The sequence below is a fragment of the Mycetomoellerius zeteki genome, unplaced genomic scaffold (genome assembly GCF_001594055.1).
Source record: "Mycetomoellerius zeteki isolate Tzet28-1 unplaced genomic scaffold, Tzet1.0 scaffold79, whole genome shotgun sequence".
NCBI lineage: Eukaryota > Metazoa > Arthropoda > Insecta > Hymenoptera > Formicidae > Mycetomoellerius > Mycetomoellerius zeteki.
In genome coordinates, this window is record NW_017257819.1 from 611,230 (window position 1) to 629,162 (window position 17,933).

General features: G+C 35.3%; 1 protein-coding gene across 3 annotated transcripts; it reads left to right on the forward strand.

Moving 5' to 3' along the window:
* Nucleotides 1–17,933, forward strand: singed (fascin domain-containing protein singed). Of its 3 annotated transcripts, none has more exons than XM_018459148.1 (8): nt 1–363; nt 11,647–11,769; nt 13,557–13,800; nt 14,795–14,928; nt 15,822–16,114; nt 16,332–16,492; nt 16,559–17,026; nt 17,232–17,933. In XM_018459148.1, exons 2-8 carry the CDS (start codon nt 11,707–11,709, stop codon nt 17,435–17,437), a joined length of 1,569 nt encoding a protein of 522 aa, XP_018314650.1. In that variant the 5' UTR covers nt 1–363; nt 11,647–11,706; the 3' UTR covers nt 17,438–17,933. The 3 variants fall into 3 exon arrangements, with proteins under 3 accessions (XP_018314650.1, XP_018314651.1, XP_018314652.1); XM_018459149.1 differs by having other exon boundaries at nt 1–356; XM_018459150.1 differs by lacking the exon at nt 1–363 and adding an exon at nt 1,440–1,554.

Consider the following 17,933-nt stretch of genomic DNA (forward strand, 5'->3'; position numbering starts at 1 on the left):
CAGTAGCGTGACCTGCGTGACGAGCGTCGATCGTGTCGATCTGCGTATGGTTTGATTCTACGCAAGTCTCTCTCGCGAGTGTCGGTTTCTTTTCGATCGCTTCGCGACATCGATCTCTCCGTTTCGTCCGGTCATCGTCGTCATCTTATCTCGTCTCCTTTCTCGCGCGAAAAAACCGAGGCGCGGTCGAATCGAGCCGAGTCGAGTCGGGACCGAGACGCGTGGTAGTGCCATCGATACGCTCGGTGAACGACGAACGGAGTCGGCAGGAGCCAACAATCGAGGGAAGCAGAACTCCGGTCCGCGGCGAAGGAGCGGAAGCGGACGAGAGAAAGAGAGAAAGAGAAATATAAAGAGTAAGAGGTAAAGAGAAGTCGGCGGTTTCAGCTTCCTGTTCGTGCTTATCGGCGGAACGCGGGCATACTGACGACGCGACGTTGCGAATTCCATCTCCGGATAATATTGCTCCGTTTTGCTCTGTCCCTCCGAATGTATCGGGAGGCAGAACCGTTTAAAAACAATGAATTCCTGGAGAATCCTGGACGATCGGAAGTGCAACATCATCTTTTAAATGTCTTAATAGAGATTTCATTGTCGTAACTCTCTTTATCCAAGTCGAAGTTGTGTGGTAGATGAAGGTTCAACACCCCTTGGCGATAAAGAGCGCGCAAGGGTGTGACGAGGAGTCTCTTTCTATGGCTACGTTTACACCGTGCACTTAGTCCGCGACCTATACGATAGGTGTTTTTGTTTAACTTACAAGATAAACAAGGACACCTATCGTATAGGCCGCGGTCTAAATGCACGGTGTAAACGTAGCCTATGTCGAGATGTAAACTCGGAGTTGATAGACAAATCGAATTCGGAACGTCGCGACGTTTCTTGTTTCATTTTTTTTGTATACCATTCTCATATCTCATATATCTACCTTCGAAAAGTTGCAATGAAAATTGTACAACGATCGAATATTATCTTGTATCTCAAGAAGATACGCGAAAAACGCTCTTGATGAACGCTGTTAAATTAAGACTTAAATCAAGCATTAAGACTTAAATTAAATCGATTTATCGAAGCAAAGTCAATGTCTCGAAGCTAAACAGAGTTCCACAATCTCGGGATGCATCAGGATAGTCCTTAATCGCGACAGAACCCTTTGTACTTCGTCTACGATCTAGACAGAAATTGATTAGTCGGCATGGCGACAGAAAGGGCGGCGGACAAACTCGATTTACCCCAATTCGGACTATTTCGGACTGCACGAGTCGCCGTGCACGATTCCCTGCAGGACGAACGCAATTCGGGAACCCTGTGCGTAAACTCCCCCGCGGGAGAGCTTGCGCAGCCTTGAAGGGCTCACGGCAAGGGTCAGTTCCCATGGTGACCGTGGCAGAGAGCCCTTCGTGGGGCGAACAGGGCGGGCAGACGGGTGTTTCGGCTTCGCGCGCGGCGTGAAAATTGCTGTCGGCGCCCGCGGCCTTCGCTACTATTTTTACCGGCCTTCGCGTGCGACAGCGGGGTTGCGAGCGAGTTCGTTTCGTGCGGAAGCACCGAGTGGTGAGTCACCGACGTGTGCTCTGATTTCTCTTCGTTTTGCTTGCCTGCTTGCTTCTGCCCGTCTGCCTGCCTGCCTTATCTGTCTGCCCGTTGGGTGGGGTCGGACCCGCGTTCTAAGGGCGTACGGTATGACGTATCGAGAAGAGGTAATTAGGAAAAACCGGAGAGTCGATTCACTTCTCTGTGTATTTTATTCAGTCCGCGTTTTCCAATTCCGTGAGAATCGATTTGTTCTGTGTATTTGACTGCTGGCGTTGTTCATATGGCGTTTGTGTCAATTTTCCTTCCATCCATGAAATCGAATGGAGGTCTAGTACACGTACACACACATACACACGCAGACAGTGTAGTAGAGGTATAAACGTTTGAACTCTTGATTCTTTTTTTTGTTTTGCGGTGGTCCTTAATTCCAATCAGGCCCCTTTACGGAAGGGTCAAGACTGTCAAGAGGCTTAATGAGTATGTATTCTTAAGTGTAACGTTAAATTCAGTGCACCAATATGGATTAACTTACGACTCGAAACGTTTATCCCAAAGACCTTCGACAGAATCTATCACTTGCTTACACAGCTAATCACACATATAGTGAGTAATTTTATTGCTGAATGCGTTCTTCCACGAAATCGAGACGTAAGCCTGTTCTACAATATGCTCTTTGTTTCCTATTTTTTGCTTTTTTCCTCCCTTTGCGACCGTTTTGACAATTGGTTTTATAACCATTTCATGTTTATCATAATAATATAAAAAAAGTTTTTAAACGATTTTAATAGTTTTATTGAGATGATATCAAGAAGAGTTCAAGAATCAAACTTAATTGTATTTCTCGCTACCATTTTCTGTTTCTTCCGAAGTTCGTTAACTTTTATCTCGGGCGACAGAAAACAAAAAACTAGATGAGAAGCAAAAAGACAAGATGTAAAAAACAAGAAACAGGAAACAAAAAATTGATAGGCTGTATAGTTGAAATGAAACATATTTGTTTCACTTCAACTTACTGCACTATTGTGCACCAGTTCTGACAGTGCACGAATAAAAAAACAATTTCTTATAAACAAACGTCTTTTAAAAATTACATCAAGATTTTTTTTACCGCGTTTTGCTTTATAAATTTTTAATTTAAAGTAAAAATGCGTAATTTTTTATGACATATATTTGTTTAGACATCTTTTCTGGAACTCGCGTTAAAATACTATTGTCAGTCGAAACAAAGTGCATCGATAATTGTTGTGCGAAAGAACGAATAAATGTCTAGAATAAATACAATATCATGCCAGGCTGGCGCTATCACCACGAGATTAATGCATTCGCGGGAGTAACAGTCGCGGCCATTTAACTCGTCGTTATTAAGGCGGGGTACGGCAAATCCCAGATACTATAAATGTAGCATTTTTATAACCATTTCATGTTTATTATAATAAAAAAAGTTTTTAAACGATTTTATTGATATGACATCAAGAAAAGTTCAAGAATCAAACTTAATTTAAAATATTCTAAAAATTCCATGTTATTTGGATTTAAATTTCATGTTATTAGGATTTAAATATCGTGTTATTAAATTTCTTAATAAACCCTATTTTTTATAATAATCGCGCTACATATAACCGTACGCACACATATAACTTGTGCGGTGGGCAATGTGCACTTTGCACCTTTGTTCCTTCCTTCCGTTCGACAAAGGGAATACGACGAGACATAATACATTCATCACAACTAGTTTAGAACGGTTGCTTTTGCCAACGTCGGTTAACTTCGAAATAACGTGGCTTCTGGCAATTTCAAATTATACGAGAAAGTGCAATTATATTTGATCGTTATAGCGAAGAAGTGCTTTAATGTACAACACTTACATCTTTGTTATACAAATTTTTTTTAAACATATCTTTTTAAGTGTTAGTACATTTTTGAGTTTCTAAATTCACTGATTCCAAATCTAAAGTCGAACTTTAAAAAGTCAAAATGACAGATTTAATATGGCAGCTATATCAAATTAAACAAAAGTTATGAGTTATACATAACTGATACTTTAAAGGTTTTTTCTTAAACTTCTAATTTTATCTAATTTAAATCTGCAGTCAAAAATTTAAAGTAATTCAATATAAAGGATCTTTGCTACTTTTTAATGAAAATTATATATCTAATTTTCTGTCAAACGCTTTGAGCGTAATTTTTAACCTAATTTCAGATTTGAGCATCTAATTAGCATCTAATTTTGGAATATGTTAGAATTTATCAGTAAATAAAATGAAGGGCTACGAGCCAATTAAAATTAAAAGAAATATTTATACAAACGTTTCGACGCCGATCGGGTCATTCTCAATGTAAAAACGAAAAATTACAATATTACATAAGTTGTCAGAGTCTTCGGTCAAATTACAATATTATCAAGTAAAGTTTAGATATGTAGATACGTATCGATTGTTCCTGTATTCTCTCTTTTTAGATGTGTGTGGTCCATTAATTTGTAATGTGGAAGTTGACATCGCTCAATATTAGAATTTATTTAGCATGATGGGGCGGGGGATTAACTCTGATGGGGGCTAACTTAATAGGTATTATTTTGAGTTTTTTTATGTTGAATTGTTAACTCTATAAAAAAAAGATTCTTACAATTTTTTAAATGATAAAGTCTGATTAAAAATTCGTGTCACTTTCAAGAACTTCTATATTTACATTTTACATTTAATATATATTTTACGCATACGTATTCTGACTCTTTAAACATGTCTTGTGTCATGAGGAGCAGGTAGGACAAATAAAATTCTGACATGAATTACGGTAGATCATACAAAGTAGGCCTCGTACAATCTCGTGTAATCCTGAGACGCCTCGGGTATGGAACGATCGCACTTTTTGATCGATTTCCTCCGATATATTTGATCGAAGGGAGTGACACGGTACATTAATTAAATGAAACGTCATTTTATCGCCATGCGATGTACCGGATGTCTATACCGTTCGTTACTTCTTGCATTACGCCACGTCGAACACGCGGCGCGACACGGATCTTGCCTCCGGCATTCTTTTCCTCCTGTTTTTTATTTGTACTTATAATCTCACACTGATGAAGTCTTCTTTTCACGCGCATTTCCGGACGCGTAACGGATTCCGCTACCGGTTTCTGGTTGCGACAGGGGGTAGGGGGGAGAGCTTGCGTGACTTTATCACCGCGACTTCGATAGAAGCGTGGCTAAATCGCTTGCAGGCTCACGCTGGAGCGTAAACGCTACGGATTTTCTCCAATTAGTGCCAATATCTCGGAACGAGAATGCTAGCTATGCCGTTCTTACGATAATTTGGAGGCAGGAGCAACTAATTAAACGCTTAGATGTATATCAGTCCTTTTTTTTTTTAAATTAGGTATTCTTTCTAGCAAAGAGATCGTTCTTGTTTCGATTAGATTCGAATGTAGAATTTTCACCTGTGCTGTATATCGTTTCTTATATTTTTATATTTTTCACGGCTCAATTAATGCTGGAGTCAACAAACAATGGCATGCAAGCCAAATCCAACCGCGCCTGTTTTAGATGTAATTATTAGATTGTGACTTTTGTTGACACTGCATGCCCGCAAAAATTTTCCAAAGGTCACGTGAGTTTGGTTGTATCACGATTCTCTATGATTTCCCAAGGGATTTGGTGTAGTTAGATAATATCTTATAAGAATGGAGCGTCGATTTAAAGAATTCTAAAGGATACAAGTAACGTGATTTTCAAGGTTCTGAAATTAAATATGATTATAATTAAATATGTACACACATATGGGGTTTGTTTTCTGTGACTGAACTAGTGTACACTTTTGGAAAAGATAGATATATGAGATGATAGATATATATCGTGTATTTGGGCTAAAGTGCCTCTGTTCGCCAAGTTCGGGTGTAGTATAAAGCTTCTAACCAATGTTTATCATTTTATATCTGAATGGATCCGATTTCGAATCTTTTTATTACTAACATTTATTTATCGTTTATTTGCTGCAAAGAATTGATAGTTTTAATATTTTTAATTTATAAAATTATTAAAATGTATTAATTATTAACAAGAAAAAATTGATCAATCTAGTGAAAATTGATTAAGTGATCCTAGTTTAATGCTACGAGATCGAAGCATTATATGTTTTTAATTCTTCTGATCGAGTCATCGTCGAATCGTCGCCAGTGTTCTCGTGTTTTAACGTTGTCTGTTGCTGCGGTTGAAAGTATTTCCGTTCGGATTCGTGATAGGAAAATTTAAGAGCAAACCCATCCGATCGTATTGACAAAGCGACTGCTTTCACTTATCCATATTTGTAGTTTGGATTTTCTGTGTCAGATTGAAATTATTTTTCACATATTAAAAGTGGTGGAGAGATTTGAATTTATGATAGGTATCATAAGATATCCTATTAATATCTTAAGATATTAATAGAATATCCTATTCAATGACATGTTGCATTCCGAGCGATTCGTTTACGTTCTACCATTTATAGTAAGTAGTTTCGCGACTGTAGCGGGATATTTTATGTACGAACGAATTAACTTTCGACGCAATTTGATGAATTGGGAACAAAAATCGAATTAAATTAAGTATTACTGGTTAAATGTCGATTTAGGTCGCTAAATAAACTCCTCAACTTTGTACCTAGTTCATCTTTCAGATGTAGCGAAGGTTGATATCCTCTCAAATACGTGCATCTCACTCGGACGGTTAAATTAACGGTTAAAACCGCACGAGTAGCAAACTGCTGATGTAACAGGTGAATTGATCTCAAGTTACCAGCGTAAGATTCTCGAGATATGCAAAATCGATTGCAAATGATAAAGCTGGATGAAAATGTATAATTTAATAAAATCACGCGAACACTTTGTTGTATGTATAAATTTGCCATTATCAGGTATAAATACAAATTTAATAGTACAATTGGTACAAGTATCGTTCTATTATATATAAATGCAATTACCGAGGAAAGAGCTACTAATATTAATAAGAAGTAACTCATGTAATTTAAAACGACCGCGACGTATATGGTTTGAATATTTTAATTCCGCATTTTGATTGATTCCTATTTTAAATTTCAATTAAGTAGAGATTTTTTTATTAGATTTTGTTTATCAAACATAATTTATTTAAATTTATTAATTAATAATATTAAATCAGTAACACTGACAGTATGCATCAATATTTTTACAATCTTATATAAGCAATATTATTGACATTGTTTCAGTTTATTATTAGTTTTATGTATATAATTATGCAATTATACTGACAGAAATACTAATGCCCCTTTTATTATATGATCAATAATATCAGTATTATCAGCATACCAACAAATATACCTACTGACAATATTGTGTTGTGCGTAATTATTAATGAAATTATTAATGAATTGATATAGAATATTGACGATGATCCGGATTTCTTAATTCTCGATCATCAGTATTACTGTATGGTATGGAATATCTCCTACCATAAAATGATACTGATGCATAAGGGACTGTGCACAATTGAAGAAATATTAGGAACAGGAATAACTATTAAGATTTCAATCTACCAGAAACTGGTTACATCGGAATATACGTTTCTAATAGGTTAAAATCTTAATATTTATTCCTACTTATTATTATTTATTTGTTTCTAATATTTCTTCTAGTGTATTGCAGGGCCTTAAAGGTCCCTGAGTAGTCATATTGAATCGTGACGTCATAAGAGAAATAACAAAGTTGAAATTTCTTGCATGCCATTTGTAAATAAAGACAATGTAGATAAAACAAAATAGTCAGATCGCTTTAAAACACTTGTAAAGTAGACGAAAGCTATTCTTACCTGCCCTGACAATAAATAGTCGTAAAAGGCACGTGAAGTGAAAATAGATTACGCATGTGCATTGAGTAAATGCACATGCCTTTTATTATCTTTTCCGATTACTTATTGTCTGTCCAGGGCAAATAAGAGGATTATAGCTTTTATCTATTTTTACAATTGTTTTATCTGACTTTAGATTTATAATATCAGCCTTTGTCAAAATTTGAGAAAAATCTCTGTAAGATATTCCTTATATAAATTAAAATATTTTTTAAATATACGATCCGTCATATTAAATCTATATATAAAGATCAAGCCTTAGTAGTGGAAAGAATCTTAGATTATTTCCTATATTTTCACAGATTTACTTAGAATCATAATAAAAACAAATTTTTAATGCATACTCTCTCTTTAAATGAATCTTTTTTCTCAAACCCAAACTCTTCGAGATATTTACGAGTCTTTGTACTTTCTCTACACGTAGATATCGTGTTGAAAAATAAAAGGATTCAATTTGCTTTATCTCAACAAAAAAAATATAGTAATCGAATATGTGTCGGAAAGGGTAATAATAACACTTTAATGTGATATCCATCTGCTGAAAAAAAATTAAACATTTTGTAGGTCATTGAAAATGGCCAAATGTCTCCTCAGACAACAATGCATATCTCAGCAAAATTGCACAAATCTGTGTTTTAAATATATGGTCCGTCATATCAAATTAGATTTTGAATTTTGAAAATCTGATTTCAAATTCGTTACAGCAAAACTCCTGGGTACGAAATTTTAAATTACCATACTGACATAAAAATTCGTACTTCAAAGCATAAGGGCTGATGTTTTAATAAATTATGACCTTCCTATTATATCCCTTAAATCAATTCTAGCCTCAGCTTGAAATTTTTTTATAATTGATGTCTCGTCATAACGTATCATTTGATACACAATTTAGTTCTAAAATCGCGAGACCAAAAACGGGCGAAAAAACCACTGATTTTGCCGTTAGGTTCTCCTTCTAGAAAAGTGAAAATTTCTTAAAAGGGATTTTGGAACAGACGGTGCATGTTAACGTTATAATAGCATAAGGATGCAGCAGAATTGCGATCGCGCGCCGTGAAATCGGAGGAAAAACCAGAGTACAATGATGCGAAATCGTCGCATGACAGGTGCGAGCAGAATGCAGAGAAGTGGGGCTTACCCGGAAAATAACAGCAAATGTTTCGTTCCGAGTCGCGGGGAGCCAGACGTCGCGCGTTCGCTAGTAATAGCGTTAGGATGAGACTCGAAGAATCAATACGCGCACTGGCGGATTTCTCAATCGACGCGCAACATAAAGGCCACCCTCTCATACTTCAATATGCCTCGTACTCTATCTCCTGTAGACTTATGTTATATATGGAAAGAACGGTTTTGTTAAAGTATGTATAAAAATTAGATCAGATGCAGATCTGAAAATAATTATGTTGAATCAAGTCAAGCTAATTGCTAGAATGTCAAAACTTTTTACGGGTAATTATTTAGTGTAAGGGAATCAGCCCCAATTTTTATTGCTACAGATTTAGAGTATAGGATATTTAATATTAAATGACGTATTTAAGTCGTTGCATCACTCGTAAACACAGACACTTCATCTTGCAAGGCAAATATCTTGTTGAATACTCACTTGTGCAATTCATTTTTTTAAGAAACAGAACAATTCATCGAATGTTTTTACATGAACACAGGAGTCTTGATAAGAAAATGAACTGGTCAATTTTCAATTACAGTAATGATAACTTAATGAATACAAAACCTATGGAATATTTCTGCTCAATCCCTGGGAATAATACTTATGTATTTTCCTTTTATCCTCCTTTATCTGAATGATAATGATGCTTTGGAAATTGTTATCAAACTTTCTTCTTTTTTCCTCAATTAAGTGATTTCTCTTCTCTGAGTTCCGTTAAGAATAAACGGTTCATCAATCTTTTTAACAATACAATTCTTACATTCAATGCTTGTTGCAATTGAGTGGTATTTCTCATTATCATCCAGTAACAGAATGAGCGATCGCATCGAGTTTATAAAAAATATTGAGAACAGTGCAAAAAAATTAGATACTGAAGCTATTAAATGTAAAGAATGGATTATTGATTTCTATTATTGAGAACCCCGGCCGTTTAAATACTAATAACTCAATAAAAAACTATTATATATTCTTACTTAATGTTAGAACTGGAAAAAGATGAGAAATAAGTTGAACCTCGGTTAAGCGTTAATCGTGAGTGAAGCTAAGTCTTGTATTAAGAATAATTTACAAATCATATCTTTATGAGAGCAGAGATTGTCTCTATAATGTCTTTATTCACGAATATTCCTATAGATCTAGCAATTAAAAGCGTTTCTAACAGATGAGATTATACATTTATAAAGCATGTAGTATTCTTTAAGAGGAATGTTTAAATGTTTTACAGTTAATTTTGAAATCGACATTTTTTACTTTTGACAATGAAATTTATAGAAGTTTGGGACGTCCATAGGCTCTCCGTTGTCATCCATCATTGCAGATTTACTAATGCAAGATTTAAAGAGTAGATTAATTCAAACATTGACAGTAGTTTAGCGATGACTCGAATATTATATAGAACTCAATTTTGCATTATTATTGAATGCTGTCATCTTAATTTATTACTGAAGAAGATCCAATATCAAGGTCGAAACGTTCGTCTGTATTTTAATTTAATTGTGTTATATATATATATATACACATATATATACACACACACACGAAGAACTTGTGTTGGCTCACATAGGCTTTTTCACTGTATCATCATTATCGATTAGTTTAAAGAGTAGAGTTTTGAAGAGATTTAGAATTAATTTATCATTTTACCTTAGGTATGTCGATGACATAGCGGTGTCAGTACCTCATCATTTAATCAACTACTCGATATTTTTAATTTTTTTTATTCTAGAAGTTTACTTTAGAAGTTGATGAAGATAAACTAATTTACTAATAAAAGTTCTATGGACCATGCTCATTAACACGTTCTTTTGTGAGAAATGACGTGTTAATGAGCATGGTCTCCAAAGAACTTTTTTATTATCACATTCTAAATTTCATGAGGATAACTTGTTAACCATAACACTTTTTTAGAGAATGACTATCTCATTAAGTTTGTGTTTGACACGATTAACTCATGTCTCAATTCAAAATCTCAATTCAAGTAAAAACTCTCAAACAGGTGAAAATACAGAACAGGAAGAAAAAACATGGTTTGCAATTCCTCTCTTTCTAAGAAATTTAGAAATACTATAAAAGAGATCTTAATGTAAAACCTGCCTTTTTAAGTCTCAATAAACTTGACAGAATTGTTAAAGCATAGAAAGATGTTATTCCTAAAAATTCTAAAAAGAACATAGTATATGAGGTCTCATCCAAAGAGTACAATGCTTCTTATGTTGGGCCAACGAAGAGGCAGCTTAAACGAGGGTTTCAGAACATTGATATCATATAAATAACATATAAATAAAAAACAGTCAACTCCATCATCACAGAACATAAATTACAATTTAATCATGAATTTGACTGAGAGAATATAGATTCTTAATAGTGAAAGCATATATTTAAAAAAAGACTAATTTTTGAAATGTTAAAAACTCGGGGTTAAATAAAAAATCTAACACTGAATTTCTATTTTACATTAACATGTCAAATAAGTTTTGGAATGTTAAGACGAATTAATTATATTGACTATGTATCTCATAGATTACCGACATTATTTATTATTTTTATGTTTTCATCATTTGACGTATCGCTTATCGACACTGCTTTTTTTAATTGTTAATAGTTTTGTAATAATTAACGAGCGACGGAACCTTTTGAAGGCTACTCATCGGGATCATGACAACATGTCAAGGTCGAGGTGATTGGGGCTGATTCTTCTATATTAAATAATTACCATTAAGATAAAGAAGCAAATGCGTTGTCCTTCAACTGAGGCGAATAAATTCCGTAAATTCTTGCAGTCGGATTCTTTTTTATTGGGAATGTGATCAAGGGTACGGTTAACGTGATGCTGCTTTAAATACTTTAAAGCTTTCTTTGATTGGTCACTTCGTAAAGTCGCTTCTTTCTTCTGATTGGTCAATTAAAATTTCAAAGTATTTGTAGTGAGGTTTTAATTGCACCCCAAGTATCACCATGACATAACCGACGCACTTGGAACTGTTTTTTATTACACTCGAATTATTAATTAATCGAAATAATCATGGCATGCTCATATAATGCTTGAAACATAAACTGTTATTTAATTGGCATACGTATTTATTTCAGATTTGAGAAACTACTTGAGGTACATTTTAATAGCGACAGTAACTGAATTACGCCAACACGATGCAGAGTAACGGTTCGGAGAATGTAGGATCCGAGAATGGAGTCGACAAGTCAGGATGGACGGTGTGTACCGATTAATCGAAATTAGCTTAATGTAAACTGTAGCTTGCCGAGGCTACGAAGATCTCCATCAATCGAAGATTGAATCACCGCTATTTAATCTACAGTTATCTTTCTCATCTCTTTTGCATTAAATTAGCTCACAGATATTTAATTGCAATTTAATTATGAATAATTGATAAGAAAAGTGCACAAGAACGAAGATAATCGTTTCCCGTACTTAGTTTTTTTTTTAGGCATTAAAAACGATCCTAAATTATTTTACATTTTTACTAAATTGTTTTACTACATTTTATTTACTACAATTTTATTACATTATCATTTTTGGGGAAATTTGTGGTTAAAATTACAAAACAGTTGGCATATTACACTGTTTAACGAGAAAAAAAATTACAAGAACGAGATTGATTATTTCCCGTAGTATCGACGAGGTACTATTAAAGAGAGCCGGTCTTTTGGAAGTTCATAGTATACATACTATTAAAAAAAAAATATGTAGAGTTCAAAATCATGACAAAATAATGGCAACCCAAACTCAAGTAGCAACGACGTATTGTTGGATATGACATGCTTTTTCTTATACTATTAATGTATTAATCGCCACATTAATAGGCACGTTTGTGAAGAAAAGAACTCCATATCCAAAGATATTAAAGCATAATCTTTTTACAATACAATATCATCTAATTTTTTTGTCAAATGTTGACTTTTCTACAAAATTCGGTTAGGTATTCGGTAGGTAATAAAAAACGGCTCGAGTAGCTTATTATCTTAATATAATTTGAATTTCACACTCAACTCTTTTTTGCAATGGTAAATTTCTTATAATTGGAACATGATAGGGATTTTGATAAACGGGATCATATTCAGCGCTCAAAGAAACAGGAAGCGATTATCTTCGTTCAAAAAAGGAATTTTTGTTGAATAATTTAAGTTAATAATTTAAAGAGAGAATAACTTAAAATTGAATAATTTAAGTTATTCTTATTTAAATTATTTTTAATTACTCGACAAACATGATAACTGTTTTAAAATAGTAAAACAAAGTAAATAACCCAGATAGCAAAATGTTAGCAGGATGTCGACAGACTGGTAACAGATTGGATCAGAAGATGTTAGAAGAACTGACCACAATTGATGTCGCGTTCTGTTCCTGTTCTGCCGACAGAACCTGTTAAACATTCTATGCAAACAGACTGGCAGCAGAAATCAAACAGAACTTGCTAATAGAATCTGATAGCAGATTGCGAGCAGAAACCGAGCAGAGTCTGCTGACATAACTTGACAGTAGTTTGACAGCAGAAACTGAGCAAAATCTGTCATTTCTGTGTACAATTTGTTACCTTTCTACAATCAGAAATTAGTAGCAGACTCTGCTTAAAATCTGTCTCTTCAAATTTGGCTATCTGGGAAGTTATACAGGGTGTCCCATTTTAATGTCCCATTTTAATGTTCTACCCCAAATAATTTTTTTATTTTTGATCTTAGAAAAAATGTTTCAGACAAAAATTGTACGGCTTTGAGGGGGACATAAGATGGTGTCATTAGTTTGATCTTGAATAGTTGTAATAAAAAGTAGGGGGTTCCGTTTAAGAAATTGAAGGTAACCTTCACGTGACTTTCAAGCAACTATTCAAGGTCAAACTAATGACACCATCTTATGTTCTCCTCAAAGCAATACAACTTTTGTCTGAAACATTTTTTCTAAGATCAAAAATAAAAAAGTTATTTGGGATGGGACATTAAAATGGGACACCCTGTATAGTAATTGCAGATGTAATATCTTCCAGGTTGGGTTAATTAATGGGAAGTTTAAGTATCTAACGGCGGAGACGTTCGGTTTTAAAATCAACGCTAACGGATCGAGCTTGAAGAAAAAACAACTATGGACTCTAGAGGGCACCGAACAGCAGGTTTTCCTTCGCTCACACTTGGATCGATACCTAGCGGTTGACCAGTTTGGTAATGTGACGTGCGAGACCGAGGACTCGTCGGATCCAGGATGCGCTTTTCAAATACAACTTGCTTCCGATGGTATTTGAGCTTCACTTTGTTCAATTTGCATAAAACATCCGAGAGTCAGAGGCACAGAAAATTCATTTTACATTCTACAAATTTTTTTATATCTTCAAAGTCAAGACAGATTTGTTCTCCACGAAGAAAAAATAGTAGATGCATTAAAAGGGATACATACATATTTAATTGAATATAATGAAGAAATGGAGGGAAGGAAATTTCGATAATTCTCGTTTCGATACTGGCATAATTTTCGCGTTGTAGTCTACAGGGTGATCTTAATTTAAATAGCCAAAAACCTCGGGATCATATAGAGGATTGATAAATTGAGGATAAAAGTCCTTTAGAGATATGCTCGTTTTCTCTCTGTTTGGGAGAAAATCGCAAAAAAAGACAAAACATAGTTTTCGTTTTTGCACTTATTTATTACTTATTCATTCACACTTATTTATTTACACTGTCACTTGCTTAATGTAGATGTTTAAAATATTGGCCTCTTGCAGCAATGGACGCATTGCATCTTGTACGGACAGCTCGTGTTGCAACCAAACACTGATCTAGTCGACGTAATGACTCGCCGATCCGGTACACTTCTGTCTGGAAATCGGCGCGCATACTCTCGCACTGCCTCTAAAGCATTATCGCTGAAGTTGTACACCTACACAATAATATTTCGCTTTGAAAATAATAATATTCTGAAATTTTGTCTTTTTTGCAATTTTCTCCAAAACGAAGTAAAAACGAACATACCTCTAAAGGACTTTTTTTTAAATTTATCGATTTCCTACGAGCTCCCAGTTTAAATTTCGGATACTCTCTATATTTATAAATATCGATTCGTAAATCTTATCTTTTAATCGAATTGAACGAGATATGAGAGGCAATTTTTATGTTCTATTGACTTGGCGTTGTGAGTCAGATGGTTATTCCAAACATTTGAATTAATCGGAGCTCTGTAATGAATGGGTAAAAGTATATCAACAATTCTCAAAGCAATCGTGACAAATTACAGGCAGCGGGCGATGGGCTTTGAAGAACCTCCAGAGGGGCTACTTCTTAGGCTCGAGTCAAGATGAATTGAAGTGTACCGCTAAGGCTCCAGGCGAGGCAGAGTATTGGCTCGTACATCTCGCCGCTAGGCCACAGGTATATACTTTATGTGCCCGTTTCGAAATTTTGAACGCGGACGAAGCGTTTACGGCGCACCGTTTTACGCAATCTAGTCATCTTTACACGCACAACTTCATTAATAACTGTATTTTCTCAAGCAACTGATTATTCTTGACAATCTTGATTTGTTCCGACGTCACTTATTCTTTTACAATTGTACTGTATTTTATACAGAGTGACGTTGAACCATCGATGTCTTTCCAAATTCCTTTGACCAATTTGGAAATAATTTTTCACTCGAAAAACGTATTTTTTGACAATTTGAAAAATAACTCTTCAAAATTCTTATATTTGGTTTACAATTAAATTACTTAAAAAACTCTTCTTTTCATAAAAATTTAAGTCATTTTAGAAAATCATTTAAAGAAAACTGTACGGTCAAAAAATCTGAAAAAATCGAGAATTCCTGCACATTAATTACAAATTCTCAATATTTGATCAAATTCTAATATTATAATATATAAAAAGACTGGTGAATCTCCTTAACTTTAATCTTACAATTAGTTTTTTATTTTTTGTTAGTTTTAAGAATGAGAGAAGGATGAAGAGTAAATTAAGTTTAGCATTTTAAATGCAAAAATACTCAGCCCTGCAGTTTAGTACATAATTTCGCATCAATTTCTCACGCATCTTGATCAGTGTATTGTTAAAAATACTCTTACGTAAATTAAGGAAGTGACAAATTTTTAAAATTTATTATTTTTTTAAATTAAAAATTATGTAATGTTTTACGCTTCTCTTTATGTAATTTTTTAAGCATTTCGGAGAAATAATAACTAAACTCAGAATGGACTTAAATTTTCAAAACTCGGAATCTCCAGATCAAACTCGAAGAGGTAGCAACTTTAATTAAGGACTTGATTACTTAGGTAAATCTTCGATCGGCCGGAAGAAAACGTTTCGCACATCTGAGCGCCACTCAGGATGAAATTCACGTGGATGCGCCGGTGCCGTGGGGTGAAGATACTTTGTTTACTTTGGAATTTCGTCCGACGACGGGTGACGACAACAGTCACGGGAATCATTCTAAGTCCGAGGGTGGTCATTATGCGCTACATACTTGTAATAATAAATACCTCGCGCGTGATGGCAAACTGCTGGACGCTTGCACGCGAGACTGCCTCTACGCCGCGGAATTTCACGCTGGTCTTCTCGCTCTTCGGTATTACTAGTTATATAATTTCTTTATGTCTTTTTATCAAGATAGAACCTTTTATCAAGATAGAATCTTTCTTAATGAACTCATATTAGCAAGAAAAAAAAACGTTATATATATACAAAGTGCAATCGTTTTAAATTAATTTCAATGTTAATTGAAACATTTTTACGAATTAAATTAAATTAATTGAATTTTTATTTCTATGAATTAAAACTTTCAGGGATATACATGGTGCGTATTTGGCACCGATTGGAAGTAAAGCTATTTTGAAATCCAGATCAACAACTGTTACGCGCGACGAGCTTTTCTCATTGGAAGAATCTCTGCCGCAGGCATCCTTCGTCGCGGCATTGAATCAGCGATACGTTTCTGTGAAGCAAGGTGATTATTTCGTTATAGGATAAATGTGATTGAAAATTAATCGCGATCGTTGCCCCGATTGATTAGGCGTTGACGTGACGGCCAATCAGGACGAGATCTCCGGCCATGAGACATTCCAGTTGGAATTCGACCGAGTGACGAAACGATGGTACGTGCGAACGATGCAGGATCGTTACTGGAGTCTGGAGGCCGGCGGGGGCATACAAGCGTCGGATCATAAGCGCTCATCGAACGCGCTTTTCGACCTGGCATGGCAATCGGAAGATGGCACAGTTGCGTTGCGTGCGAACAATGGCAAATTTCTGGCCACCAAGCGATCCGGCCATCTCTATGCGAACGCCGAGTTGAATGGCAATGACTCTGACGCCGCCAAGTATTACTTTTACCTGATGAACCGACCCGTGCTGGTGTTGCGATGCGAGCAGGGCTTCGTCGGGCCCAAGAGCACAGCCAGTCCAAAGCTCGAGTGTAATAAGGCTGTTTATGAAACGATTCGCGTCGAACGATGCGAGCGCGGCGAAGTCAGATTTAAAGGTGATTGCGTTTCTTTAATTCATTTAACTCGTTTTGTCACTGCAAAAAAGGGACAGGAATTACCAAACACCCTGTATAATAATATAAGACGATAAGAAGGACATTCAACTAATTGTATTGTATTGTATATTATTATTGTATATTAAGAAGTATTTGTCTCCCACTTCGGATTAATTATATCATTCGTTTATTTATTATTTTATAGGACAAAATGGTAAATATTGGCATGCGGACAGCGAGGGAGTGACTGTGGATTCAGATACGCCGTCCGACGGCTTTTATTTGGAATTACGCGAGCCGTCACGCATCTGCATCAAGTGCGTAGATGGCCGATATCTCACCGCGGGCAAGAATGGCGCGTTGCGTTTAGGCGAGTCAGACTATGAGTCTGCCACGAAATGGGAGTTCTAATGCGGAGGATAAAACGTAAATGTGTATTCAACTGCCTCCTCAGCTTTGTGGTCGTAACTCGTAGCACCGTGTCCCCGGAACAACAACGACAAGAGATCGGCAGTTTGCGCTATTTCCTGCCACATACTTAATCGAGCATGCCGTGTCGCGTCAAAACGACGAGTTTTCGATATTCGATGTTCCACTGCAATATATACTTTTTTTTTCGTAGTAAAGTTTCGTGGATCCACAGTATATTCAAGACTGGCGGTTTATACGGATAAAACGTAAAAGTCCGAGAGGTATTCAAAGGACCGGCTATTACAATTACGGTCTATTTTATAAGTAAAATACACACACTTTTATATCTTTATATATTTATAGATATATACAGTTGCCACATTGCAAATTCAATTGTATATTGATGCCCTTTGTGTGTATTTACACGTTTATTCACTCATAATCCTGAGACATTGATCATAGAATTGATTTAACAATCGTTATTAATATGCTTGTT